Source organism: Dermacentor albipictus, chromosome 8 (genome assembly GCF_038994185.2).
Source record: "Dermacentor albipictus isolate Rhodes 1998 colony chromosome 8, USDA_Dalb.pri_finalv2, whole genome shotgun sequence".
Lineage (NCBI taxonomy): Eukaryota > Metazoa > Arthropoda > Arachnida > Ixodida > Ixodidae > Dermacentor > Dermacentor albipictus.
Genome location: NC_091828.1, coordinates 106,638,595 through 106,665,586, shown reverse-complemented (window position 1 = coordinate 106,665,586; position 26,992 = coordinate 106,638,595). Strand labels below are relative to the sequence as shown.

At 45.7% G+C, this 26,992-nt stretch overlaps 2 protein-coding genes across 4 annotated transcripts in view; one reads left to right on the top strand and one right to left on the bottom strand.

The window, feature by feature from the left end:
- Positions 1 to 8,392, top strand: part of LOC139048537 (uncharacterized) — a 39,189-nt gene extending 30,797 nt beyond the window's left edge. For both annotated transcript variants that reach the window (XM_070522940.1, XM_070522941.1), the window contains 3 exons: positions 5,011 to 5,247; positions 5,806 to 5,937; positions 8,038 to 8,392. In XM_070522940.1, the coding sequence (XP_070379041.1) occupies positions 5,011 to 5,247; positions 5,806 to 5,937; positions 8,038 to 8,301 (633 nt within the window). In that variant the 3' untranslated portion in view covers positions 8,302 to 8,392. The remainder of the gene's footprint in view (positions 1 to 5,010; positions 5,248 to 5,805; positions 5,938 to 8,037) is intronic.
- An 11,575-nt stretch (positions 8,393 to 19,967) lies between these two features.
- Positions 19,968 to 26,992, bottom strand: part of inc (BTB/POZ domain-containing protein inc) — a 35,338-nt gene continuing 28,313 nt past the window's right edge. The window contains exon 5 of one of the 2 annotated variants that reach the window (XM_070523952.1): positions 19,968 to 24,769. In XM_070523952.1, coding sequence (XP_070380053.1) covers positions 24,740 to 24,769 — 30 coding nt within the window. In that variant the 3' untranslated portion in view covers positions 19,968 to 24,739. Of the gene's footprint in view, positions 24,770 to 25,932; positions 26,071 to 26,992 lie in introns of those variants that run through there. The other variant, XM_070523951.1, reaches the window with a different exon arrangement.

Below are 26,992 nucleotides of genomic sequence, written 5' to 3'. Positions count from 1 at the left end.
TTTACGGCTCATGTTGCAATTTGCGAATTGTAGCCAATGAACTCGCAAGACGTATCCGCTTGAAATGAATCACCAAGTTGACAGCACTTGGGAGGTCATCATCATCATCATCAGCAGCAGCCTGAATACTCCCACTACCCGCCGTGGTTGCTCAGTGGCTATGGTGTTGGGCTGCTGAGCACGAGGTCGCGGGATCGAATCCCGGCCGCGGCGGCCGCATTTCGATGGGGGCGAAATGCGAAAATACCCGTGTACTTAGATTTAGGTGCACGTTAAAGAAACCCAGGTGGTCGAAATTTCCGGAGTCTTCCACTACGGCGTGCCTCGTAATCAGAAAGTGGTTTTGGCACGTAAAACCCCATAATTTAATTTGAATACGCCCACTGCAGGGCAAAGACCTCTCCCATACTTTTCCAGCTACACCCGTCATGTGCTAATTGTGGCCATGTTGTCCCTGCAAACTCCTTAGCCTCATCTGGCCACCTAACTTTCTGCGACCCCCTGCTTCGCTTCCCTTCACTTGGAATCCAGTCCGTAACCCTTAACGACCATCGGTTATCTTCCCTCCTCATTACATGCCCATTTCTTTTTCTTGATTTCTCGCGTTTGTTCCCTCACCCAATCTGCTGTCTCCTTATCCCTTAACGTTACATCCATCATTCTTCTTTCCATAGCTCGTTGCGTCGTCCTCAATTTAAGTAGAACCCTTTCCGTAAAATACTTTGGAGGTACCGTTTCCCAAAGCGTGGGACGAAATACACGGGCGTTCCAGTTACTTTTTTTGCTTCAATGTAAAGAAGAGCGTTTTCTTTTTTAAAAAAAAGTCGCAGTCAGTTTCGCCCGCAAGGTGGAGCATCGATTGCGATAGAAAATTAGTGGACAGCTGTATACGAAGTAAGGATAGTAGCTTTATCGGTCGTATAAACTTGCAAACATTCGCTTACTAAATTAACAAGCATGATATCAGCGTGCGCACAGGCAAACACAGTGGACAGCTGTATACGAAGTAAGGATAGTATAGCTTTATCGGTCGTACAAACTTGCAAACATTCGCTTACTAAATTAACCATAGCCATAACCATAGCCATGACCATAGCATCGCACGCATCAACTGTCGCACCTTAGCTTTAAAGTCATCATTTTTTCCGGACGCGATAGCACTATGGAATGGCCTGCCAAATACCATCGCATCATGCACTAACCGCAAATCATTCCGGGATAAACTAAACGACCATTTTTCATGAGGGCAAAAGGTTCCTGTCATATTCAATTCTGCACTCTGAACAGCTGATTATTTATTATTTTTTATTTTACTTGTTTCCCTTGTGATGCCTTTTTCACTGTATTTTTCTAATGTATTAATTCAGTGTTTCATATATATATATATATTTTTTTTTCTTTTTTTCTCGTGTTTCAATCCCGTGAATTTTACTTTGCATTGTATACGCTTGACAAGAACATTTTACTGTTACATACTCTTTTTTTTTGTTATTGTTCTCTTTTGGCAGTTTATTCTTTCTCTTTGACCCTGATTTTGCTCCCCCCTTATGTAATGCCTTCGGGCCTTTAAGGGAAAAATAAATGAAATGAAATGAAACAAGCATGATATCAGCGTGCGCACAGGCATACATGAACACATCACACTCGCTGACCGCGGGCACTTGCTGTCAAAGCGCTGGCGTGAGGAAGCGAGGCAGCAGCAGCGAGCGAATCGACCTGCGTGCTGCGTCTCGCGTCAACGCAAACTGAGCGGCGATGACGCAGCACACACAAAGGTCTCAGCCGTCGACGCACCTACAGACTCTGCCCCCAACGCAAATTAATTTTTTTCTTTATTGTTTGTTTCACGGATTCTCTCCGTGTAGGGGGCAGAGGTAAAGGCAAAATGCCCGACAGAGCCTCTGCGCCCCTACAGTTCAAGGCAGCGTGACATATCATTCACATACATAATTGCCGAACATATCTTTAACACACAGCACACAGCAACGAAAAAATCAATTATTCAGAACACACGTCTCCAAAGCATTACTTTTGGTTCAACGGGATAGACTTCGAAAAAGCAGAAGATACATATGCAATAAGTATTACATAACAATAAAATTGGCTTACACCAGAAGTCAACAAAGAAAAAAAAACATAGAATCACTTGCTCGAGCATAAATAGCATATACAGTAAGTAGATCAGTACATGGAAACATTTCAGAAAAAAAAACGAAAGTTTAGACTGATACACAATGTAAATGCCGAAACAATGGCAAACATGATTTACGCGCAATTGGTAGGCAATTTAAGGATAGGGCGCGCGAGGCCCCGCAATACGCAGTTGCTGCTAGATTACAATATATACGTGTTATACATTGACTTATATAGGTGTTCTGTGGTACAGCGCCGAGCTCCCCCACCTCTCTCTCGTCTCGCTCGGGTGGCTTAAGCACAACGGAAGACGGCGCGCTTCCTCCCCGCTTTCCTCCCTTGAGCGCGCGAGATTGAGGCTACGTTCACACTTGAGAAACGGCAAGTGGGCGGAAAAGCCAAAGCGGCCGAAAAACCTTTTCCGCACGTGTACATCATCATCATCATCATCATCATCATCATCATCATCATCATCATCAGCCTGGTTACGCCCACTGCAGGGCAAAGGCCTCTCCCATATTTCTTCAACAACCCCGGTCATGTACTAATTGTGGCCACGCCGTCCCTGCAAACTTCTTAATCTCATCCGCCCACCTAACTTTCTGCCGCCCCCTGCTACGCTTCCCTTCCCTTGGGATCCAGTCCGTAACCCTTAATGACCATCGGTTATCTTCCCTCCTCAATACATGTCCTGCCCATGCCCATTTCTTTTTCTTGATTTCAACTAAGATGTCATTAACTCGCGTTTGTTCCCTCACCCAATCTGCTCTTTTCTTATCCCTTAACGTTACACCTATCATTCTTCTTTCCATAGCTCGTTGCGTCGTCCTCAATTTGAGTAGAACTCTTTTCGTAAGCCTCCAGGTTTACAAGATGTTCACGTGTACAAGATGCACGTATACAAGATGTTCACATTTGTTTCACCACTGCAGCGGAAACCACTGCCGCTTTCGCCCACATCCGTCTAGTTGGCATACGTTCGTCCGCGTGGTGGCGCTGTTCAGCACACTATTTCAAGACATGCGTTCATTCATTGACCCATCAGTTATTAAAAGCTAATTATTTCGCCCAACCGCGCGTGTCGTCTTTAACTTTCGTCCGCTATGGAAGATAAAGAAGACACAGTTTCGATAGTTTTAGCTGGTTGCTTTTCCTAGAGATAGACAATGAACAACGGAAAATCTTAAATTTTATGACCGCATGTTCACATGCTAGTGCAGCTTGCGGTGAAGCGGCACCGCTTTGCGGAAAAATCGGTTCGAGACCGATCGGGCTCGCCTCCAGGTTTTCCGCCCGTTTCTCCGCCTAGGCGGGCGGATTTTGTTAAGTTTTTTCCGCTTCCGCCTTCTCCGAGTGATTGCATGTTTTGGCAAGAGATGCCACAAGGAACTTTCTTTTTGTTAACTGCTGTCATGTGTGTGCGAGGCTGCTCATCTTTATAAATGTGTACCACTACAAGAGGCAAGCTGTGCGTAAATATACCTCATTGTTTAGAAAGGAGAGAAAGAGTGTAAAACTGAAAGTAGCGGCATGTACTTGGTACTGCGTACTTGGTACTGCGGGTACTGCGTTCACACACTTGTGTGAACGCAGCCTCAGAGCCGAGATCGTGGGCTCCCCTCACATGTGCTTTCACTCGCACACAATAGCATGTGGCGCGCGCGGGTACGGTGTCACCGCCCTTGGACTTTATGCGGGAACATCACGGTGATGCCGGCGGCAGAACTGCGCCTGGAGTAGTGCCCATATAATTTTTATCGCAACAAAAGTAAGTGGAGCAAGAGTGCATTTTCACGGCAGGCTCGACGGCGCATATCCCCAAACTGCATGGCATCTCCAAACATGCCTCCAAACTGCATGTGCCTTTAGGCACATCTTCTGCTCTTGGAAACGGTAACCAGTAGTAGTGGGATTACATTAACTGATTCCTCTTGTGCTGCTGTATGTGTGAAGGATAGATACCTCGGGCGACCGAAGACAGCCTACCAATTTTTTGTTGTTGTTGCAGCCATGTTTTCCACAATTCAAACAGTTTGCTTTCACTTCAACTCCATTTTGCAATGCAAATACACGTCCAACTCGTCGTCATCTCGTTCCGACTAAGCGACCTCTTGCCACCTCCATTCCAACGACGACGGGTCGTCCGTGTCTCTCGTCGTCAAAGCACGATGGTATCTAAGAATCCGGGATCTTCATAACCTGTGAACAAGGTTGACCAGAGTTTTCCAGCGTAGCGAAGACCGAAGAAAGAGACGGGGAGGGATGCATAGCCGGCGCGTGTGACCACTGGCACCGTTTCCCAGTGGCCTAATATCGTCGCTAATTGACACTATAGAGAGCTTTAGGTTAGGGTACCCAAGTCGCACGCAAGCGTTGGGGGACGCAAACCACCGGACGTGCAAAAGAACCCGAAGTGAGTGCGAAGGAGCACAAAGGGCCCACATTGAAGTCGCTTCCCCCAAACGCTTGGATGTGACTCGCGTAAAAAGCTCTCTACTACATAAGTGCACACCGCTGCTGCGTCGTGGCCTGCATGTGCTCCTGCTTTCTCAGAATACCGACAGACTCCACCAACCTAAAGTTTTGCATAGGCTTACAATTTTGCGCAGTTACAAATCGCATATGTCCGGGCCTCTACTACGGGCCCGACTGAGGCCCGCTACCCGAACCCGAAGCTCCTATAAGCCCGGGCCCCCGGACCGGGCCTGAGTCGGTTACCCAAGCGCGAGCCCGGCCCCCTGACAGGGTTTTGGGCCTGGGCCTTTCGGGTAATCCTATAGGCCCGGTCTGCGCTCTATACTACGGACTTCTTTACATTGTACGATATACATGCATAGTCGCTCGCCCTTGTCTCTCTCTCTTCTCTCTTTGGCTCAGCTCGATGCTTACGATTACGAGAGGTTCGTGAGGACCTACCACCCCTTCTTGGACAGGTACCCGAGGGCCATCACTTTCACCCTGAAGCCGTACAACGAGAAGCCCCTGTTCCCGGACAACAACGAGCCCTCCATCGGCAACTACAGCTGGAACAACGAATGCGCGCTGCACCCGCATCCGGACAACGTGTCGTTCCAGTACCCGCCGGGCTGGAAAGCGTTTACGACTCTTGGTGAGGCGAGTGCTCCGTGCAGACGCTTTTTCATTTCGTTATATTGCGCAGCTGCGATGCCAATATATATATATAAGGCATATGGATAGTTTTAGCGTGACGTCACGAACGCCGCTTCTTGCCGTGCCCGAATATGGCGGCCACGACGACGTCAATGCTGACGATTTATAGTGAGACAAGATGGCGGCACTGTGACGTCAATGAAAACTACCTGTAGTTTGATGTGGCGATTGTTGCCATGGTGTAATGTGTGCACTTGCGTGAAAAGATTGTTAAATATACATATACATATATATATATTGTAATTTTCATCAATGGGCCAGGCGTGTTATCCTCGGTTTAATTGTCTAATGGTTTCGGTCGGTCCAAGTTTCGACCGAAACTGTTAAGCAAATAAACATTCTCATATATATATATATATATATATATATATATATATACATATATATATATATTTATATACACGCGTATATTGTATGTGTGTCGAACAATGTCGTGTCACAGAACCACCCGTATTCCAGCTGCGGGAGTGGTGTGACGGGCGCGTGCTTGCTGGTGCGCAGATATGCAGAGACCCGGTGTATACCAAGAACCTTGACTGCAAACCCAAGGATATAGAGGACGGCTGCATCACGTACAACAAGGCGGAGGAGATGATCGTGGTGTGGGACGGACCCAACTCCACGAGGACAAAGGTATGTTACGCGCGGCTGAGATACGTGCGCGAATATTCCGACAGGGGGCAGGTCGAACGTCCCGCTGGAATCGCGGAATAGCTGTTCTCGCGAATTTTTGTTTTTTCGGAGTTGTTTTCGTTCAACCAGCACTGATGATGTAAGGTGGTGATGGTGCGCCACGGGTAAATTGGCGTGACAGCCTCGGCGCGCGGCGGCGACGTTACCGCACTTGGACTTTATGCGGAACATCACGACGACGGCGACGGCGGGGATGCGCCCGAAGTGTCCACACAATTGCTATTGCAATAAAACGGGAGCCGTTTAGGGCAGTTCAAGGCCGAGACCCTGACGGTCACTTAATAGGAAGCTGCAGCTCGGGCGCTCTTATTGAATACATGTAAAAGGAGAATTCGTTTATCTCGGTAACCACTGCACGAAATTGTAATAGGTTTGTTGCATTTGAAGGACAAACTTAAAGTCTAGTGACTCTTGGTTTCTATTTTTTATTTAGGTCGTAAATATTTTATTAAAAGTTGGCGAAAGTTGAACATTTTCAGAAAACGAAACAATTAAGGTTACAACTCTGTAAATCAGCAAGAAAAATGATATCACAATTATGTGAATTGTATCTGATAGTATATCTAAAGCGGACAGAACTGACATCTTACACGTGAATCTAAAGAAATTCAGTAATATGAAAATACAGCTTTTGCAGAACCCTTATACACAAATTAACAAATTCACGTATGACATAAATTGACATATCGAATTTACCCGTTTTGAATGATCTAATGGATGCCGTTTACAGAACGGCGATATCTGTTTTTGATGCAGAGCTGTTAATCTTAAACTTCGTGCGTCTGTTCTTTTCGAACGTTCATATTTTTGAAGATCCTTTTCATAAAATTCAGGCCCTAAATCAAAATCCCGCTTCCTACAGTCACTAGAATTTAACTTTCTCTCTCAAATGCAAGAAATTTCATGAAAATCGATCCAGGGGTTATCTCAGGAAGGCGTTCTTGCATTTTACATGGATCTGAATAGGACGCGTCGGAGTTGGGCCCGAGATAAAGCTTCCAATTAAACATTGCTTTCAAACAGACCGCAAATATGTCACGATGACTTTTTAAAAACCCCTGTAAACAATGTAACAAATTCACCTAAGTTAAAAATTGATATATCAAATTTGTCCGCTTTAGGTGCTCCAACAACTGCGATATCTGTTCTTAGTGTAGAGCTAAGGACTTGTAAACTTAGTGCTTCTATTTCTCCTTCAAGCGTACCCATTTTTGAGTATTCTTTCTAAAATAGACTGGCCTCAAATCGAGATTCCGCTTCCGACAGTGACTAGGATTTAACTTTTTCTCGCATTAAATGCAACAAATTTCATTAAAGTCAGCCCACTGGTTATCTTAAAAAAGCGTATGTATTCCATTTACATGTATTCGAATATACAGACAGCAGCGCCGAGTTGGGCCCGAGCTAAAGCTTTAACGTCGAGAGAGAGATTAAACTTCACAGAAAAAAGCACATGAGTGTAGGTGGCTCTGCAGTGGGTGGTCCCCTCAGTCTAGGAGTCCAGCGGCCTTGGCTGCCCTCCTCGCTCGGTTGACGAGGTCGAGCTGGTCCGTCGAGTCTGAACTGGACAGCGCTGCCTCCATTGCCGTGTCGTGGGGTGTGTTATGGGTGTGAGCTGTGGTGGGTTCGCGCAAGCCCATACCATGTGGTAAAGCGTTGCTCATTCATCGCAGTGTGGGCATTAATAGGAATACAGCGCAGGGTACGTGTATGACGTGGTAGAGACTCAAGTGAGGGTGCGCGTTCGTTTGGAGTTTTCGCCATATTTAACGTCGACATTCATTGTGAGAGATTTCCTAGGTATACTTTGTGGCGCAAAATACATTTCTGGAAAAGGGACAGAAGAAATTATTGTATTTCCGTATAATGTATTTTGCGCCACAAAGTATACCTAGGAAATCTAAGCACCAACTTGCCCAAGAAGAAGTCCTTTTGGAACATTGTGAGAGGTTCTGACGTCATTTGCATATATCTAGGTCTGTTATACGGCGTGCTAAAGCTCTGTGCGTTGTATACGCCGTACGTCGTCGTCGCGCGCAGATTTGCGTGACCCGGAACAACCTGACGTTCCTGTACGGCCTGATGGCGTACTCGATCGACTACGACGACTGGAACTACGAGTGCCCGCGGCTGAGCCCATACGGCCCGTACAGCCGGCTGCGGCTACTCTACAAGCTGAACGACTACCTGCGCGGCTACTTCTACAGCCCGGAGGACTTTCCCGGCTGCATGAAAGTCGAGCCCGATTTCGTCTCGCTCGAGGACTTCCGCAAGATCGAAACCTGGCCGCATGGGGGCGTCTGAGGCGGCTACGGGACCGCGAGCTCGGCCGACACAGGACGCGAAGGCTGGCGCGGCGATAGGCGGGGCTGCTGCGCCGATAATAAAATACGGTGTCTTGATACGTACAGCGTCGCGAATTTATTTTCCTTTAGGAGGGAGCTTTACCTCGCGGGGACTAGCTCCGATTTTCTTCTTCAGATACTTGTTACGTATACCGGGTGTTTCAGCGAACACTTTCAATTTTTTTATTCTCTGTGGCAGATAGCACAAGTAGTCCACGAGACTCGAAGAGGCGGACGTCACTTGCACGAAAAATTTCAATGCGTTATCAACTAATTAACATAAATTCACTAAGTTTTTAAATAATCATGCACCTTATGGCATATATTGTAGCTTAAAAATTCTAGCCGAGCAGTTGGCGAGGCGGATCCACTTGGAACGAATTCTCAAGACACCAGTTTCGAGATATTTATTCACGAACTTTAATTAGTTCACTATGCATTTCATTTTTTTTTGCGCAAGTAATGTCCGCTACTGAGTAGACCAGCTCATGGACTAGAATTGTACTATCTGCCACAAGCAACTTTAAAAAACGTTTTGAAAAGTGTTTGCTGAAGCACACTGTACATAGCTGCGATATGTCTTTAGTGAAGAGTTGGGGATTTGCAAACGGTGCGCTCTACTTTAAACCTGTCAATTTTTGGCAATTTGCGTTAAATGTCGAGGCCACAAAATTGGGGAGAATTAACCCTCGCAGGTTTTATCGGAGGTGGCGCATCCCCAGCGTCATGTTCGTTTTTCCCCCCCTAGGATATTGTCAAGCAAGCACAATGGTTTATTTTCGGTTATGCACAAGGGAATAAACGACACGGATAATGGCGCATGCTCTCTTAGCATTTACACACCTGTAACGCCTACCTAGATTTGTACTGACGCGCACGTACGCTTCCACAATTGCGCTACCGTGTGCGAGTAAAAATAAGAAAAGCTATCAATGTACGACAGATCGCAGAAACACGCAAGAGTGGCTCCCTTGCGCTACCCGCGAATATTTCAACGACTCCCACGAAGGGTCGCTTTCCACAGCGCGCCAAGAAAAACCTAGACAGAAAACTTCTTAATAAAGAGATCAGAATATATGTTCCCTAGCTATAATAGATGATGGAACTATCTCGGAGCTTGCAAACTTCGCCTCTTGCTGCGCACATCCGATTGGCGAGAGTGGAGACCGTACGGGTGAAAACCCTTAAACTTCGTGAAGTAGCGTCACTTTCCTCCTCCGCCTTCACTCCTCTCTTTCACGCTCCCTCCTCGACCGTGGCGCCGCCTACACCGCTCGACCGTATAAATGGCGCCAACATGAGCTCACTCCGTAGACGCTTCTCGAGCGAAAATGGCGCAGAAGTACGGCGCAAGGGCCTAGGTGATGCTATTAGGCCAATAGCGACGCGGCGTCGGCCTCGGCTAGAGCGCGGCACTGCTTTACGAAGTTTAAGGGGTTTTACGTACGGTTACGTCAGTGGCATGGCGGAACAAATGGGGCGGAAACGTACCGGTACGTCAGTGGCTCTGAAATGGTTCAACTTTCTCCCAAGTGCATCGCATTCCGTTAAAATCGGTTGAACTGATGTACAGAGCATTTCTTCTGCATGGTGATCGAGAGTCGGATGACAAAGCTGTAACGACGATGCAACGACCACGACGGCATCAGCACCGCGAGAAGTACCCAGTGGTCCAAGCTGGTAGGCAACTTATAGCCAAGTTTGGCCCAGCGAAAAATTCCGTCACTATGTATACGTAGATATACTTTTCGGCCGGAGCAGCCGAAACGTCCACAATAAATTTTGTGGTGTTTTGAAACGTGGATTTCTTTGCATACCTATACAGTTGCCATACATACATACATACATACATACATACATACATACATACATACATACATACATACATACATACATACATACATACATACATACATACATACATACATACATACATACATACATACATACATACATACATACATACATACATACATACATACATACATACATACATACATACATACATACATACATACATACATACATACATATAGCTAGCTGCCGAGGGTGCGATCAGTGTCGGCTCGTTCATACGGTCGGCATCTGCTGTCTGTCTGGGAGGGGAAATGTCCTCGCATTGCAGCTCCCGATCATGCCCATGATTCACTACTGCAGGGGACGCCGATTTGCAGAACAGGCGCCACTTTAAACAACTTTATTTTATTATTTACTACTGTGCACCAGAAGCAAACTGTAGTCAATTTGTACGCCTCTGTCGACGGCGTTAGACGCGAACGCCTCGGCTGTGTTCATGAATCTTCCCGTTGCAGATCTACAGTACGCCTGCGCGTGGGTAAAAGTTGTTCGTATACGTCGTCCGATCCTTCAGACTTTGAAGTCAGTTGCGTGCGGTAGTTGATACACATAGGATCATAACATTTACATGGAAACGAAGAAGCTGCATCCAGTCGTGCTCTGCTGAAGTACACCGGCTTCCTTTTTGCTTTGTACGAGTGTTGAGTTGTGAATGTGCATTATTCATCACGCAAAATGGGGTCAGCACAAGCATTATAATAGTTACCGACGTATGCGTCGACCCATCACTTTCCATACCTGTAAATGAACCCAGTTGCGCCGAGATTGTAATGGGCTACGGACTCGCCTTTCTTTTTTGGCCTAAAAGCCTATTGTGCATATCCATATATTCATTGCATATACAGGTTTCAGCACAAGCATTAGCATGAATAACAATGTATTCGTCAACCCATCGCTTTCCGTACAAGTAATTGGACCTGGAGGTGCCGAGATTGTAACGGGCTATAGGCCGTTTTTTTCCCTCGCAAAAACCAATTTGCAAATGTGCGTTTATTTTTCTCATAGACCGCCATGAGTACGTGGATTAGAATGGGGAGTGATTATACTCTCTGAACCAGCGCTTTCGAGAATGAGGTGGACCTGGCTGCACTGACATGCTGATTGGCAATAGGCTTATAGCTTTGCTTTATTTTTTTTTTCAGGGAAGCCCTCCTGCGCTGGCAGTTATTCATCATGTGAATCGGTGTCAGTAAGAGCATTATTAGCATGGGTAGTGATGTATGCACCAGACCGGCTCTTTTCAGAGAAGCGATTGGATCTGGCTGTGGCGGGCATCGTAAGTGGTTACCTAGGATGACTCCCCCTCCCCGGGTAAACCACTCAGCGCATATCCATTCATTTATCGCGTGAATCAGCGTCAGCAAGTGCAAGCATAATAGCATGGATGTGGCAAATCAGTTCTGCGAAGCCCACAAGGTGGAGGAAAGCTTATCGAAGGGGAAAATCACATCCACCTGTTTTTTTAGCACGAGCTCGGTAGAAAGGAAACCCATACGGGTTTCTCAGAAAGAAAGCTTTGCAGATGAAGAAAAATACGTCCCGATCCGGGATTCGAATCCGGAAGCAACGCCTTCTCGCAGAGGTCGGCTCCCTGCAATGGTCAGGCGGCGCGGCGATCGGCTCAGCCGTCAGCGCCACCGTGTCAGTTGCGCGAAACACCGAGGCGGCCGCTGCTACCATAGAGTTGCTGCTACGGAAGCATGCTTTTGCGGCACTCGTTTGAAAGGTTTCGGACGTTCTAAATTGCGGTTTTAGGGCAATCGAAAAGGTCGAGGCCCATTTTGGACCACCGATGCTTGAGATAGGACGTGAAATCTATTACTACAACCACGTATACCGTGTCAAAGAAGTAAACAGCACGGACATCCCAGTGAGGTGCTTAAATTAAATTGTGGTGTTTTAGGTGCCATAACCACGATATGATTAGGAGGCACGCCGGGGTGGGAGACTTCGGAATAATTTAGACCGCCTGGGGTTCTTTAACGTGGACCTAAATCTAATTACACGGGTGTTTTAGTATTTGGACCCCATCGAAATTCCGCCGCGGTGGCCGGGATTTATTCCCGCGACCTCGCGCTCAGCAGCCCAACACCGTAGCCACTAAGCAACCACCGCAGGTAGGGAAGTATTTTTCACAACAAAGTAAGTATGCTTACGACGTCGATTTCGAAGTGCGTTAACAAATCATTATTTTATGCCACTTAAGTGAGCAAATACTGCCGTGGACGTCTTGAACTGTCATTTGTCGCTTCCCTACTTGGAGCATGCCTTGCACCTCATGTGCACATTGTAGAGGTTTTGGCGAATAGGCAGGTAAGTGCTTATTTCTCCGTTGACGATGTGCCTCGAGCATATTCTGGTATTGTCGTTCGGGCTCGAATGTCAGAAGGTATTACCGCTGAAGAATCATAGAGAGCAATCAGCTGAGACTAAACAACGTGAAGATTGAACAAATATGCTCTTGTGTGCGCGAGGGAAATGCTAATTTTCGAATACTCGTCGTGTTCTGCAGTGTACTGCAACCTTAGTTCTGTTGTTCTAAGCGCGAGAAAACATCGGCACGAATACGCTCGGTACCAGCATTCGCGTCTTGATCTTGGCGCAGGAGGAAGCAAGCGCATGCGAAGCTCCAGCGCGGAGCGCTTACGAAGCTAGATTTGACACCTAACAACCACTGCCAGTTTGTTTTGGAGCAATAAGAGCTAAACGACTATCAAAACTGATTTACAACAGCAGGAATCAGTTCACGCATTTTCATGCAGTTGACGCTTTATTGTGTCTTTTTACAGATGCCGCTTCTGGCTCTTTTTAATTTCTTTTTCTTGTTTTTGCACTTACGTCTTAGTCCGTTCAGCAGAAATTCGCAAGACCGACACGAACCGCGACGATCCACTTCAGCTGCCGGGTTGCTTCCCCCGGTTTCGAAGGGAAGCGGTACAATTTGATGCCGACATCCCCTTCGCGGTTGTGACAGTTCTTAACGCAGCAGTATCTGCGCTTGTTCTTTTTGTTCACACTTCTCACAAAGGAGCTACCAAGAGGCCGCGGGGAATCTATTGGAAAATTGGAAAAGCAGGCTTGCAGGCGCGCCTGACCGCACCGCGGCCACTGATGAAATGACGGTGACGGCCTACCCGCGGATGCACACCGCCGCTGCCAGGTGGCGCGACATGTACAGGCAAACTGCATTGCAGGGTGCCTATACACCAGAACACCGTGAATTCAAAGGGCGCCGCCATATTGATGAGCGCCGGTCGCGCCATCTTTCCCAAGCGCCGCGAAGTAGCAGGCCTGGGCTGCCACGCCGGGAGATGCGACCCGGCGCGAAAGCGAAACTTGGGCTTTTTAGCTGGGCGGAAGGCGTGTTTCGCGTTTTTTCTAACCTGTCATTTACGCTGTCTGGATTCAATCAAACTTCAAGACCTCATGCAAGTCCGCAATGGCCACACTGAGTGCTGTGCAGACTGCAGAAGCGAATACATCGGGTAGGTACGCTATTACGTTTGTACAAACTGCGCGCTATATGCTAGAACACGTGTGAGCTTTTTGGCACGTAACCTGTGAAGGAATTCACAGCACTGTGTTGGTGCCATATATTATTAAAGCACGCAGAACACTGTCATCTGCACTTTCAGTTTGGTCTTGTTTGTAATGGTCTCTACTGGGTTGGCCGCGTTTGGCAACCAACTGGCGAGGTCGTTTGACTGCCTGGTTAGCAGACGCCTGCCCTTCACCACCTGCACATTGAAAACAACATAGATGTTATAGTAAGAAGGGCTGTAGTTCTTTCCCATGCCATCACTGTTGCGAAGATATAAAGTCCTCTCAAAATGAAATCGAAAATACACCAGGCCAATTGTATCGTGCAACCACTTAAGTGTACAACATTCAGAATAAAAGCCTACAGCACTCGAACAAGCAGCATATGATGCTAAACCTGCACTCATTGGAAAATGAGGTACTACAGTAGTTATGATGTTCAACTACATGTGCAGTCAAAGCCCGTATAACAGGACGAGCATGACAGATGCAGGTGTTGTACAGTTGCACAAAGCATGACAGGGCACGTAAAATTACCATCCCTACTTAAAGCTGCATCATCAGGACCCCTTTGGTACAAGACAACAACCGCACCTGCATTCCAAGAAATTAGCCCCACCAACTGCAGCTACCTGGTACCAGACCTGTTTCGCTTGTGCGAGGCCATCGGATTGTTGGCGTTCCCTTAGAAAAGAAAACACTAAAAAAAACTAGTGATAACGACCAAAATTTTGTTACAAAATACAAGAATAATTAAGCACCTTATTTTCATCGCCACATGAACAGAAATATTTTGCGCTTTGCCCCGCATAACAGCCCGCACGCAGTTTAGAGCTCAGGAGGCTCAAATGAATTCGTTACGAATGACACCTGCAACACCAGCTCGTAAAGGTAGGTGCGCTGCAAGAACACCTTTGGCGACGAGTAGTTGTCGTTTACGTTTTTGTGGACGCATGCTACGTGACGAGCAGACTTCGGTTTACTTTCATTAGCAATAACGCTCACCAGCAAGGCCTACAACTTGTCGTTCACGCTTAATGGTCATTCCGTGCACCAGCTGCAAGTATCGCTAACAGCAAACTCATCTGTTCCGCTTAACCATCGGGAGCTCTGCCTGAATGAAAACACGAAAAGGCTTGCCTTTTCGTTATAGCCAAGGCGAAGCACCGGCGCGGGATTCTGCTCTGTAGGCTTGTTGCCCAGAAAGTGCTCGGAGCAAACCTGCGTGTTACACGTATTACGTTTGTAGGGCGCAAAGTTGAACGTGACACCAAAATATACACAGATCGAATACTCACTCGTGCATTTTCACTGGGTTGGTAGTTCTTCCTATTCACTGCAGCTATCCACCGGTGGCGCAGCTTGGCATTCTTCGTTGCGGATGGAAATCGGCGCAGGCTGAAAACACCACACCGGCACGATTCCCTACGTGTGTTGTGCTCTTCGCAAACAGCGCTAAGCAACCTGCTCCTTTTCCGCTGGTTGTTTTGGCATCCAAACACGACGCAATGATGCCCAGATGACTTCTTCTACTTTGGATCCGTGTGAACGGGCACATTTCCGCACTTTGGAGCCCTAGAGCTGGCGCTTGCCATGTCTACTGGTCGCCGGCGAACACACTTTGGCAGCCCAGTACATTTAGGCGCCGGTCGACCGGGCAACCCGGGTGCGAGAGTATGCGTTCGGTTAGTCTGGGTGCGAGACTAGCGTGTTCTGGTCTATAATCCGAGCTAACCAGGAGGCTAGCAGGTAGCAGGGCGAGGACAAATTAAGCGAAAACTTGAAGCACAAGGGACACCGAATATGGCAAACCAGTTCTGCGGAAATCCACAAGGTGGAGAAAAGTTTATGAAATGAACCTTATTTTTTTTCTTTTTAAACCTAGGTTGGTCATTAGGTCGTAGTATAATAATAGCAAGAGCGTGGTGGCGCAATCCACCGCCCAATCCAAAGGGGACGCTCATAACGTCCATTCATCCATCCGAATCCGGCTGAACTGCGGCTGCTGAACTAACATGCGATACACAACTGCGTTGTGCTTCGGCGTTGCCTCGTTGCCTCAAAATAAAGCGGCAATATCCCACGGGGATTGCATAAAAAAAATGCTACTTGTATTTGTGCATGAAACCATTTACAGAAAACACCTGCCGTGGTGGAGCAGCGACTAGGGCGTAGCGCAGCTAAGCACGAACGAGGTCGCAGAATCAAATCCCGGCTGCGGCGGCCGCATTTCGATGATAGCGAAAAGCAAGAACATACGTGTACCGTGCATTGGGTACATGTAAAAACAAAAAGAAAAAAAAGGAAAAAGAAAGACAAGGTGGCCAGAACTGAAAGTGGAGTCCCCCACTATGGCGCATTAATCATATCTCCGTTTTGGCATGCAAAACCTGACAATTTCAGCAAAACGGGCGAATGTACAGCTGGAAACATTCTGCATCATGACGTCACACCATATATGCCTCCCTACTCCCCCGCGGAAACAAAATTGGAGCAGGTGTTAGAAAGTGCATTGTATTTATTTGGGGCCAATTACGGCTTTCCATCACTTTTTTTTTTCAATTTCGGTTGAGTACGTGTTTCGCAATCTTGTATAGCTGCCACTCCTCTCACCCATAAAATGCCCGAAATTTCAGTGTCCAGGTTAAGCTGATGCTTCATGAACATCGTGTTCCAATACAGCAAGTACGGTGAACTTGCCACGAACAATTCACACCTCTGGCACGTGTTTGCTCCATCCATTTCGTGGAATCTTGCGCTCGCAAATGATTCTCGAACTTGTGTTTGGGCCAAAAACGATGAACAAGCAGGTTGTTTCCTCTCCAGACAAAGTGAGAGCACTCTGCATTCAAAAATTAGTACAAAGTCCATTGTTTTACTGAAGAATCTCGCAGCCATCTTTTTAATACACAGTGTCACAGCCCAGCTGATCAAAATGCCTAGCAAAAGAAGTTCACGGAGTATCCTTGCACTTAGCCAAGTGTCAATGTCAAAAGAGACAGCAAAGCACTGTCACGTTGACACACTCCCAACACTGCATAGGTATCCACCAGCTCCTACTCCAGCCACAGACCTGACATAGCATTGCACAAAGTGCTGGCAACACAGACTCCTATAAGAAGTACTGCAATATCCCGAGTCATCACTCACTGATTAGACATTACTTTCACCACCTTTGTTTGCAAGATGCCAATTTCACCGATTGCATTGACCCATCCCTACAGAAGGCCCAGAGATCGCACAGTGTGATGGGACATATTGCAAAGCTTTAGCATAGCAGAGACATATAACAGCATAGGTGTGCAAGTCGAACCTCAATATAACAAAGCAGGGATATAACAAATTATTGGATATCATGAAGTAATTCAAATGCTTCTTGCTGATGCCGATAACTACTGGATACAACAAAGGCGTTTGCATAGTATGCGATGTCATTACAACTAGGCTTCACTGCAGTATCAGGAAGCAGAGGAGAGCAGCATCACCAGTGATGACATCTTGCGACAGTGCGATCTGTCAAAATGCAAAGAACTTAAAATACAACGACCAAGAGTTTAAGTTTATGGCCCTGCTCGAGTTCGCACGAGATACAATCTATTTAACATTTTCTCCACTTATCCTGAGGTGTAAAAGAAAGGATAACATAGCTCAAAGCAAGTTGGATGCATCATCTGCAAGCGCTGCACATAAATTCTGTACAAAGTTTCATGTGGAACCTCCGAATTTCAACGACAGCCACTGGTGCTCAGAAGTTGCAGCTGCCGTGATTTATTTGTTGAAGATGGCACAGCGTCATAACATGTCACCACTAGGTAGCATTGGTGCTCTCGAACGTGTATCAGCCCGGTATTCCAATACCACAACTGGTTCACTTCAGCGATGCCAAATGACTTAATGCTTCTAAGTTTTGTCTACCTGATGTTTTTTTGTGAAAGCACACATTACACACCAGTTGTAGATGTTTACAAGGCGTGTCTATCACTCCCCAAAATTATTCACACCAAAATATAAATTTATTTTCAGCTTCCAAACTGAGATGTTGCCTCCCACCCTTTATTTTTTTTTTAACAAATTACGTCTTCCAGGTTATTGGTGAATGATGACTTGGGATATAACGATAAGTCAGCAATGAACAAAATTCCATAATACAAGTGCTGGGCTTTTGACCGATTCAGCACTACGAGTGTATGTGCGTATTGGGCTATGGCCAAAACATACAAAGTACTACGTGTCACGTCGCATCCTGCACCTTAAACCATACTTGCGTGATAAGTTTTACAGAATGACATCCCGCAGCATGAAAACCAGACGTGGTTCCCCATGCTTGAATTACCAAATTTCAGCAGTTGTCTATTTTGCACTTGATCAACTGCAGCACAGACTCACCGTCGATACCAATGCAGACTTCTGTACATGACCAAGTATTACTAAACATGAGGCGTTATTGGCTCAACCTAGGTTCAATTTGCGTGGGGCAGTGCCAATGCTGCCCATCATTGGGTATAACATTGGCACTTTATAGGAGTCTTGAGAGTGCTCAGCTTCGCATCTGTCAGCATAAAGATGACCAGGACAACAGCCATAATCTCTTGTCAACATACGGGGATCTAGTATAAAAAGCTGTACGTTTCCATTGATCACATATGGAGCATGTTCCATATGATATGAACGTACAGGGATCCCATATCAAAACCCTCCACTTTCCCATATTACCATACAGGACGTGACCCATATGATTTGTGAATACGGGTATGACTCGCACCATTTACGGAAACATACACATCTCTATACGGGTTCCCCACGTGAACGATGGAAGAACAGACTGGTGTCTCAATGACGCCATCTGTCTGAACAGCGAGGTAACTATGCCCGTTTTTACTTCTTTCCTCCAGTGGCAGTGGTGCTACACAGTGTAAGGGTCATCATTCGCATCTGCTAATGGCATGAAACGCTGTGCTCACATATTTCATCTAGTATTTTGCTGCAAACGCCCTTACAACGCGCAGTCACTCCTTATGTTGCGCTGCTAGCTCTTGCTGTTTCTGTATTACTGTTGGCCACAATATTTGCGGTGGGAAACTGAAGACGCAGCTATAAATCACCTACCGAGCCACCAGTTGGACTCTGATTTGCAGTTCGGTCACCTGGCGTCATTCAGGAAGGTTTCCCATAGCCTGCAGGTGCCTCACTGTGCTTGTGTGTCAACTGAAAATAGCTGCAGCGTCACCTAGATTATGCAACATGCATGAAGCCTTAGGCACACATTTCTGTTCAGATGTACGAGGATCCTCAAATTATCTCATTTGTGAGTACGACTCCACAGAACAGTATATTATTCAGCTCCTTACAAATTTTTCTGGTCACACAAAAAAAACATTCTAGCATTATTCTGGCTATTGCGTTCATAATGCAATCATTAACGTCACGCTTTGGGAAATGTCTGTGCTCCGTACAGTTGCGTACTTGCGTTTTCTTTCTTTTCACCTTAGTGCCCAGTGGTAGCATTTGATAGACAAGTTTGCCAAGTGCTGGATTCATTCAACTGCAGTCTGTGGCTCTGTGTGCACAACGTGAAGAATGAAGCAGCTGGTCTATTATTCCACGAGTGCATTTCAACACATTCGTACAATTTCATTACTGAAGTAAGCATACCTAATGAACAGCCAGCGTGCCCTAGCTTCATCTCTCTTATCAGCATTGCAAAAAAAGCATAAGCACAGTCCCAATAACACTGAGAAGTTAAACTAAAAGAGCAATTTGTGAGCATCAGCATAAATTGCTCAGGAGACTGCCTCTTCATGCTAAATCCTATGTAGAACCGTAAGGCCATCTCGGAAAGCTCTGAAAACAGGGCCAATAACTCCAGAAGCTATTTAATTGTGGCTCTCCAGTAATCGCAGAAGTGGAAGTAACATTCTTTTGCGCCCAAGATTAACAGCAGTTACCACTTTGATCATTTGAACACAATACCATATAGATTTTATCAGAACTTCCCATTTCTATACACACTCGTGCAGATCGCGAAACAAGAGTTCCATGCTTCTGTACTCAGAAATGACGCCTCCTTACCAGCTGCGCCTTTTGCGCAAGATCTGACAACACCAAACAATAAATCAACACGTTCCAAGGCATCATTGAAACAACCATCTATTCTTCCATCGTGCCCGTATGTTCATATCATTATAGTGTTCATATAATGTGCCCCCATATGATATATGGGAACACAGGTTTCCCTATTGAATATAGGGCATATGAGTTTTTTAATGCAGTAAGACGATGAACCACACTTTAGGTGCCACACAATAAATAAAGCCGTAATTCACTGAGCAGATAACTGGTGTTCTACAGCCAACACAAAATTTCAATGCTTTCAACCAGAATTTTGGGTTTGGCAATCTAGTCCCTCAGCTTACAAAGAAACACTATGTCGAGCACAGCTTGCACGACAACTAATGCCACTGCACACAATATTTGCTTTAGGCAGATGCTCTTGAAATCTTTAAACACACGTTTTGCATATTAGAAGGAAACACAAGTTCTTTAGGATCAAACAGCAAACTAAGAAGGTGTGACTTAAAATTTTAGCAAAGGCCATCAACAACATTAATCTTGAACAAGAACAATAAAACAGAACTGAACATGAAACACAACAGGTTTCTGCAGTATTTGAGTCCAGTTACAAAGGCAGTGAACCGAAAATGCTGCACAAGGAATACGAAACATAAGCTGCTACGGTGACAACACACTGGTGGGCTTCGCCTCACATCTTCCAGTAAGCAGTTACCATACGCATCACAGAGCATAATACAAACAACAGATTGCCATTTTAGCATTGCTTCGAGTCAACGGGAAACGGCAAACGAAATAAAATGCAGAAAGGACACGACTTTGTTCCTGCGATAAAGGGAATGCCTAAAGTGCTCTAGAACAAGTGTACCTGTGTGCTTTTGGGTTCTAGTGCAGTCAACCGCTGAATGGAACGCATGGGTATAAAGCAGGTGTACAACTGTCTGGCTTTGGAGCAGACAATTCGTGGTTGGTGACGCCGGCACCTCTCTGTTCACCTGTACGGTGCATCCGGGCAGTTTCAGGCAGCCCTTGCAACTAGAGCGCCAGTGAAGTGATAGCCACACATTTGCAGCGTTCCCTTTAACAGTGGACTGCACTGTACAACTACGGACCAATGAACCTTACTGTTTGAAAAATCGCATTCTTTCCAAGGAACACACACACAATGAGTTCAGTTCCACTCACACATCGCTCCATTTTGTGGGTGGGTCGCTATGTTTTCTTTCAAATAAATATGAAGCACGCCTTCAGCGCACCCGCGAAATTGGAACAGGGAAAGCAGCGGACACAGCAGGTGTCAGGTGTAGTCAGCTTAGAAATTGTGAAAGGCAAACTCCGCACTTGTGGGCAGTACCGATAATATTATGCAAGTTCACATCCTGAATACTGCTTGGAGAGTTTCCAAGAAGACTCAGTGACTCTGATCACATGGGCCTATTCACCAGATGAAGTGCTCACAACTGCGTGGTCTAAGCGGGTTGAGCTTGTACAGGCTTTTAAAGCTTGAACATTAGAAGTAGCTAGGAATGTCAAAAATCAACATCATCGTAAAATTGTTTTTGTTACTCAGAGAAAAGCAGTTGTGTAAGTTGTGTAAAGTGTAACGCAACATGATCACTCAAGCTTAATCGCGACAGCAAAAACAAAAAAAAAACGACGAAACATTTGGCAATACTGCAACATTTACAGTTACATGTGCACTCTTGGCTTTTTTTAAAGGTCCACAGTAGAGTTATTTACTTGTTTAACTTAGTTTCCATTTCTTGCCTCAACCATGTGTGGTCTAAGTTACTTTTGTGCTATCTTTATGAAGTGGACAAGCTCACTCTCATTAGCCTGCGCTACCATATTACTCTAATGGTAGTTTCTTTACTCTAACGACATGTAATAGAAGCCACTTTTATTTGATCCTTATGAAAAGAAAGTGATTACACTCTTAGCCTTATGTGCTGCTAAGGGGTGCAAGACAGCCTCTTCAGCGTAACTTTGACCACATGTAGAAAGAGTTGGTTACCTTATTTTATGCACTGATAGCAGGTGTGAAATACCCTCATCATGCTTGCAAAGTCTGCAATGTCAGAGCCAGCAGTATTTAGAGTGGTTTGCTTTGGTAATGTCACAGGTTACCTAAAGAAATACAACCAGATCAGCAATGTGAAAAAACAAAACAAAAAACACATCCTTTCAAAAAGTGCATGTGAACAGAAATTGTATTGACTAGGCAACACAATCTACAGCAACTAATCCATATCACAAGTGAAGGAAGGCTTCAGTACTGCATAATTTATATGTACTTGTACAAGCAAAACAAAAGCCAGCACACTTAACCAGCACAGTAAGAGGTGAAAACTATACAACTGAGTCAAGGTAGGACACCAATCAGAATTGGAGATTGTAAGTTCTTGCAAACACACCAAAAGATAGTGCATCAAGTAGCTGGCTACACAACACCAATTCAGGTGAAACAATCGCCCACGCTGGTCGCACAGAAAGCCACGCAACATCTGGTATTCTGTGTTGTAGTATTGGCCGGTTTACCATTGTAAGGAATCGCCAACATAAAGAAAAAAAAAACGATAATTATTATTAAGCCTAATAAGCATGCACAGGACCAGGAGAACCGTCTGTAGCCAGGTCAGAATGAGACCCCACCATTGCTGATAGGATCAAACGGTTCATCATGATTCAGTGCCGCAGAGTTGGTCAGCACAACTCCGTAAACAATCACGCAACTCCGTAAACAATTGCGAACACCCGAAAAACGTTACCGTTATTATCAAGGCTTATAAGTGTTCACAGAACCAGGACAACCAGTAGCAGTCAGAGGAGGACTAAGGCCAGCCGTCTGGGCTAAGATTGGCTCACAAAGGCGCCAATTAAGGGGGACAAAAAAAAAAAAAGAAAGACATCAAAATGGAGAGCGCCAATTCTTTAAGTTGTTAAGAAAAGGCATTTCGTTCACACCTCCACTGACATACCTATCATACCCTAACAGCTCTGTCATTGCTGCACACAGTGATGGAGCACATAACCAAGCAGCAATGGAGCTACATGGTCACATGAAGGCAACCAGACAATGACGACAGGAACGATGCACGTGATGTTAAGTAACTAATATGACCACTCACACAAACACGCACACACAATGTTGTAAACACACTCACTAGAAACATTCTCGGTGTGAAAACGGTAGCAGCAGCAAGTGGAGCTGCAGTGCTTCCCAAAGTGCACGCACTCCAAGTTGCTCTCAAATGCGGTGCGCCGAGTCGTCATGTAGAAAAACGGAGAATGCAAGCATTACAAACTGTGGGCCGTGTGCACAGGCAGATGGTCAGTGATCGCTGAAACTGCTTATTCATCGTGCCGACCCCATGGCTAGTGGGGGGACACGCAGAAAGTTATGGGAACTCGAGACTGCAAGGAGTGCAGACTAGACAGCAAGTTTGCCTCCTACACCACTACCTACACCTGCCTCTGCACTGAAGGCTGATGTAGCGAGGATTTTCCAAAACAGTACTTCGTCAACTGGAAATGTCGTGTACGACGTAGTGCGCAAGCTCCACATTAGCTTACTGTCGGGATGCTGTCCTCGCTGCTTGCCGCTCTGACTTATATGACATTCGACTGCTTGCCTGCACCAAAACGCAAGCCGAAACAAGCGTGCGGTCAACATCCCGAAGAGTTTCTCTGTAGGCCTTGGGCACTGGTTCCATCACAGACATACTCACTTCCCCACCAACCCAACTACATACTTCTGATGAAAGCCAACATAATTATTGAAGAACACTGCATTTTTGTATGCCGTACCTTACAAAATCTCACTGCAATCAAACAAAGATGGCAGCCTTCGTAAGGAATCTCTTAGATCACATTCCACTTGTTACCAAAAGCAAATGCTGCTTGAGGAAATGGAAATGCAGCACGCTGCATGGAAACTAGCACGCTTTCCTCTCTGAACACGCAAAATAATGTCAAAGTGCAAAATGTGTTGACTGGGGGGGGCAAACGCAAATATTCTTGCATGGTGTCTGCTGCAGCAGGCGCTAAATATGCTGATGGCAATAACACAACACTGTTGACACAGTCCTCTGTCTCGCTTTCCGTGGTGAGGAAACGAGGAATATCAAAAGCAACATGTTCAAAATATGGACTGCGCAGAGCTTGTCAGATCGCATCACCACATTCGCTTACAGCCACAAAACAACGTTGTGGAAAAAGAAAAGTCACACAGAAAAAACAAAAGACTGAGAACAGTGCTGCACCACTGCCTAAACCAATAAGCTCATCCCCCCCCCCCTCCCCCCCCCCGCCCTAATCAGCATGAGCACTCGTACTACAAACCAGCCTGCAGACAGTGGGGCACAAAACAGTTGACAAAGCACAACCTCTCACCAACCAATCTAAAAGCTTCCTGCAGTACCCCGAAAGTCGCACTCCAGTCAGCACAAGTTGTTTGTTCACTGCCGCCTGTTCGTCCTCAGATGGCACCTGGGCGTGCCAAGTCGGAATGCCAGACTCCTTTTTTTTTTCTCCCTTTCATTTTTTTTTAAGTACATGGGCTGGCAGCAAGTCACGAATGAACACGAAAACCGCAGCACCGTGCACTCTTGTTAAGTCCGAAGGGGATTCAATGCCACCAGGCCGATGAGAAAGAACACGGGTGCACGAGGAAGTGAGAGAGGGGGAGGGCATGTCTTCGTACAAAAACAAGCGTCACAGATGACGAGCCCTTCTTCTCGCTCGGTGGCACAAATATGACGTGACAGCACTTGTGTCGGCATCAACACCGTCCGGTGTTTTCTCGCGGCTTCGTCACACCACCCTCCGGCACGGATGGGCAGAGGCGAGAAATGTGTTACCAAACACGGCTTCGACGGGGGGGAACAATGGAAAAGACAGAAGCGGTCGTCGCTCCTTCCCTGCCGGATTCTTCACATGCGGGCCGCCTTCTGCTGAATGAGCTGAAACGGGAGGGACAGCGGGCTCTGAACAGTGCACGGCTAGAATGCCTATCGGTCACATGTGCAGCTGGTATTACAATGCACTCACACGAGGCAATTTCGGTTGCAATTGAGCCCGACACAGATTCAATTTCTCAATCACGATTGCCTCCCGTCCTCAACATGCACAATAGAGCCAACTGCTACCTAGAAATTCGATCTCGATCGAACTTGATTGTGATCAAAACTGACCTGTCTGGTAAACCGATAATAAAGGGATAAAATAGACATTAAATATCTCTGTTTTGACTGTCAGATTACTCTTTCAAAGTGGTAGTTGTGTTTCTTTGGCAGAAATAACACTTTTTTGCATGCTAGCTGCACAAAATTCTTGTAAAATTTTTTTTTAGAAGTTCAAGTAGCTGACTACGCAGCAAATTTTGCCCCAGGACACGCTGTCACGTCAAAGCTGTGTGCATTGCCATGAAGCTACATCAAACGCACATGCAAAGATTTTGCACCCATAAGACAGAACCATGCTTTAGCAGAGGGCAGTAGTAAACGCAGTGTTGAGTGAACATAGAACACAGACAAGTCTCTGGAAGGGTGCTTAGCGCTAGCAGCTGTTCTCATTTCATGAACACATAAGCATTGTTATAGGTATGTACTTCATGTACATACAGGACACAAACAACATTACAGAGGCATCGTGCATTTTTGCAGCATTTCTGTACATTTGGGTTTACTTTGGTTATGAGGAAAAGTTGCCATGAGCAACCACCACAACACACACACACATACACACACACACACGCAGTGTGAACCTTCCTGATCAGCCAAGTCGACTGCCGACGATTAGATACAGTCAAAACTTCTGACGCGAGAAGGCGCTTGCTTGGAAATTTTGAGACTACAAAATTGCCCATCTTTAATTTATTTTTTTACACACCCTCCCAGAAAGGCATCTGCCAAACTGACTTAGATTACGTTCGCAGCCTGCCTGAAATGCACTGTACGCAACAAGCACGTCATTCTTGTGAAGTCCTGCACAAACGACAGTCACAAATGACACAGCCAAGTCCACACACCTTTGAAGGTTTCATGGCCTCACCCAGTTTATGTCACAAGCTCTCAACGTTAAACGAACCAGCAAAAGGTTTTTTTTTTCTTTGTGCTAAATTTTATTGAAGAAAATAGTGCAGACTAAATGTGTTCCCTTCACCAAAATAAATAAACCGTTAATGAAATTTGGCTACTAGTGATTACTTCGTCTTCAATTTTCCAGACCATCCAGGGGTCAGGGAGTGAGAGGCGACAGCCCACTGAAAAGGTGGAGATACGAAATATCAACTCATGTGATCAGTAAACTGCGTGACAACTAAGTGTTTTGTCTACATATGTGACCTAACCTTACTAACGTAAAAGGACACCACAATCTAATTATTGTGGTGTCATGCACCTAATTAACATATCTGTTTTAATACCAACATTTGATGAAGGAACATTCCGAAGTTGCATTTACGCAGACATCAAAGGCAAATGTTATGCCTAAAAGGAGTGTTAAACCTCAGACCTCTCAATGGTTTGTTCTGTGCTAGGAGAGGCTATTGTCGCAAAGAATAACGCAATTGAAGACATCATGCCTTTTGTGGACAGTGAGCTACCAAATAAAATGGGGAAGAAAATGCCATCTACTAAGGCCTGACTACAGTAGACTTCCATTAATTTGAACTACGAAATTGTTCGAGTTATCTGGCAGGTAAAACTAAAACAAGATGTAGAAAATACATGAGAACACCACTGATTCAATTGGCAGTGGTTACCCGATTCTAGCACACCTCCACATCAAGCACACGCCTGCTTTCTATGTGTTAAAATTAGAAACATAACATAGAAATAACATATAAGCTCTTAAATGAAGTATAAGTCTATTGCGCAACCGATTTATAGCAAGAAAAAATGCCAGTTTCCTACAGTCAGCTTCGCCGCAGTACAGCTGTGTTATGTGGCAAAGCATATAAATGCCGCGAAGTCTGTTTTCCGTAAAATTTTGCGGAAAAGTGGATCAATACTGTAATCAGACATTGTGAATTATCATTCCTGCTTGAAGATGTTCCTAGAGCAGGTGAAAAATTGGCATTTTCGACGGCAGAGGACATCTGCTCAACGCAGACAGACACTACGAGTAAAGGGGTTGCTATTGGGGCACCATAAGGGTAAGGCATGTGCATGCTGCCTCGTCAA